Source organism: Antrostomus carolinensis, unplaced genomic scaffold (genome assembly GCF_000700745.2).
Source record: "Antrostomus carolinensis isolate BGI_N321 unplaced genomic scaffold, ASM70074v2 scaffold48167, whole genome shotgun sequence".
NCBI classification, from domain to species: Eukaryota; Metazoa; Chordata; class Aves; order Caprimulgiformes; family Caprimulgidae; genus Antrostomus; species Antrostomus carolinensis.
The window spans coordinates 1-908 of record NW_010328966.1 but is presented as its reverse complement, the minus strand read 5'-3'; the positions used below and the strand labels follow the sequence as shown (position 1 = coordinate 908).

At 60.0% G+C, this 908-nt stretch overlaps 1 protein-coding gene across 1 annotated transcript in view; it reads right to left on the bottom strand.

The window, feature by feature from the left end:
- Positions 1-890, bottom strand: part of LOC104528395 (phosphatidylinositol 4-kinase beta-like) — a gene marked incomplete at both ends in the record, with an annotated part of 2919 nt that extends 2029 nt beyond the window's left edge. Inside the window, 3 exon segments of the mRNA XM_010172391.2 lie at positions 1-10; positions 373-482; positions 666-890. Coding sequence (XP_010170693.2) covers positions 1-10; positions 373-482; positions 666-890 — 345 coding nt within the window.
- Between the last annotated feature and the right edge of the window lie 18 nt (positions 891-908).

Below are 908 nucleotides of genomic sequence, written 5' to 3'. Positions count from 1 at the left end.
GAGCCGCCGCCTGCAACACGGAGCCGTTAAGCACCAAAACCCAACGTTGAGGGAGGAACCACGAGCACCCAGAGCCTCCTGACCCAAAGCACTTCACAAAGCTCATGGATTCACCCCAAACCCCAAGCAGGGGCCACATCCACCGCGCTGCCGGCAGCAGCTGAGCTGGGGAGGCTGCACCAGCCCAGAGTGTCTCCAATGCTTCTAATTAGGGCTCTGGGAAACCTCCACAGTCCCTCCTTCACTCCTGCAGATGATTTTTCTGCAGGAATCCAGCAGAGAAATTCCACATCCTGCCCCTTTTTGCCTCTGAACTCATCACCCACCCCAATCAAGACGCTGCCTGGGCTGCTGTGGCCACACCAGCCTCACCTGATATCCCCAGCGGCGATGAAGACGGGCTCGCGGCTCTCCTGGCTGGTGATGCTGTCCACAGAGAACTGGGAGATGTTGTCACAGCTGTTGGTGTGAATCTCCGGCAGCTGGGAGGGGAAAGGTGGGAGAGGTGGGAGGGAGGTAGCAGCTACTGAAACACAATTCCCACTCATCTTTTATCCCAGGCAGGAGCTGGGATGGCATCACCGCCTGGAAGGGCCTCCCCTGTCCTGCGATGGGGGAGGGAACACCGGCAAGGGACAAACCCTGCCCAGCACCCTCGGCCTCACCTCTACCTGCAGCTCCACGATATCATCCACGGACCAAGCCTCGTCGTCGTTGTCGTAGTTGGGGACGGTGGTGAAGCTGCTGGTCCTCTGCTCGTGGGTGATCCCGCACTCGGGGAGGTTCTCGGCCGAGCGGGTGCTGCGGATGCGGTTCTCGGGGATCCGAGCGGGCACATTCGCCGTGTCGAAATTGTCACATTCAAGTACTTCCACGTAGATTAAATAGGGAGCCTGGGGGGGGGGGGG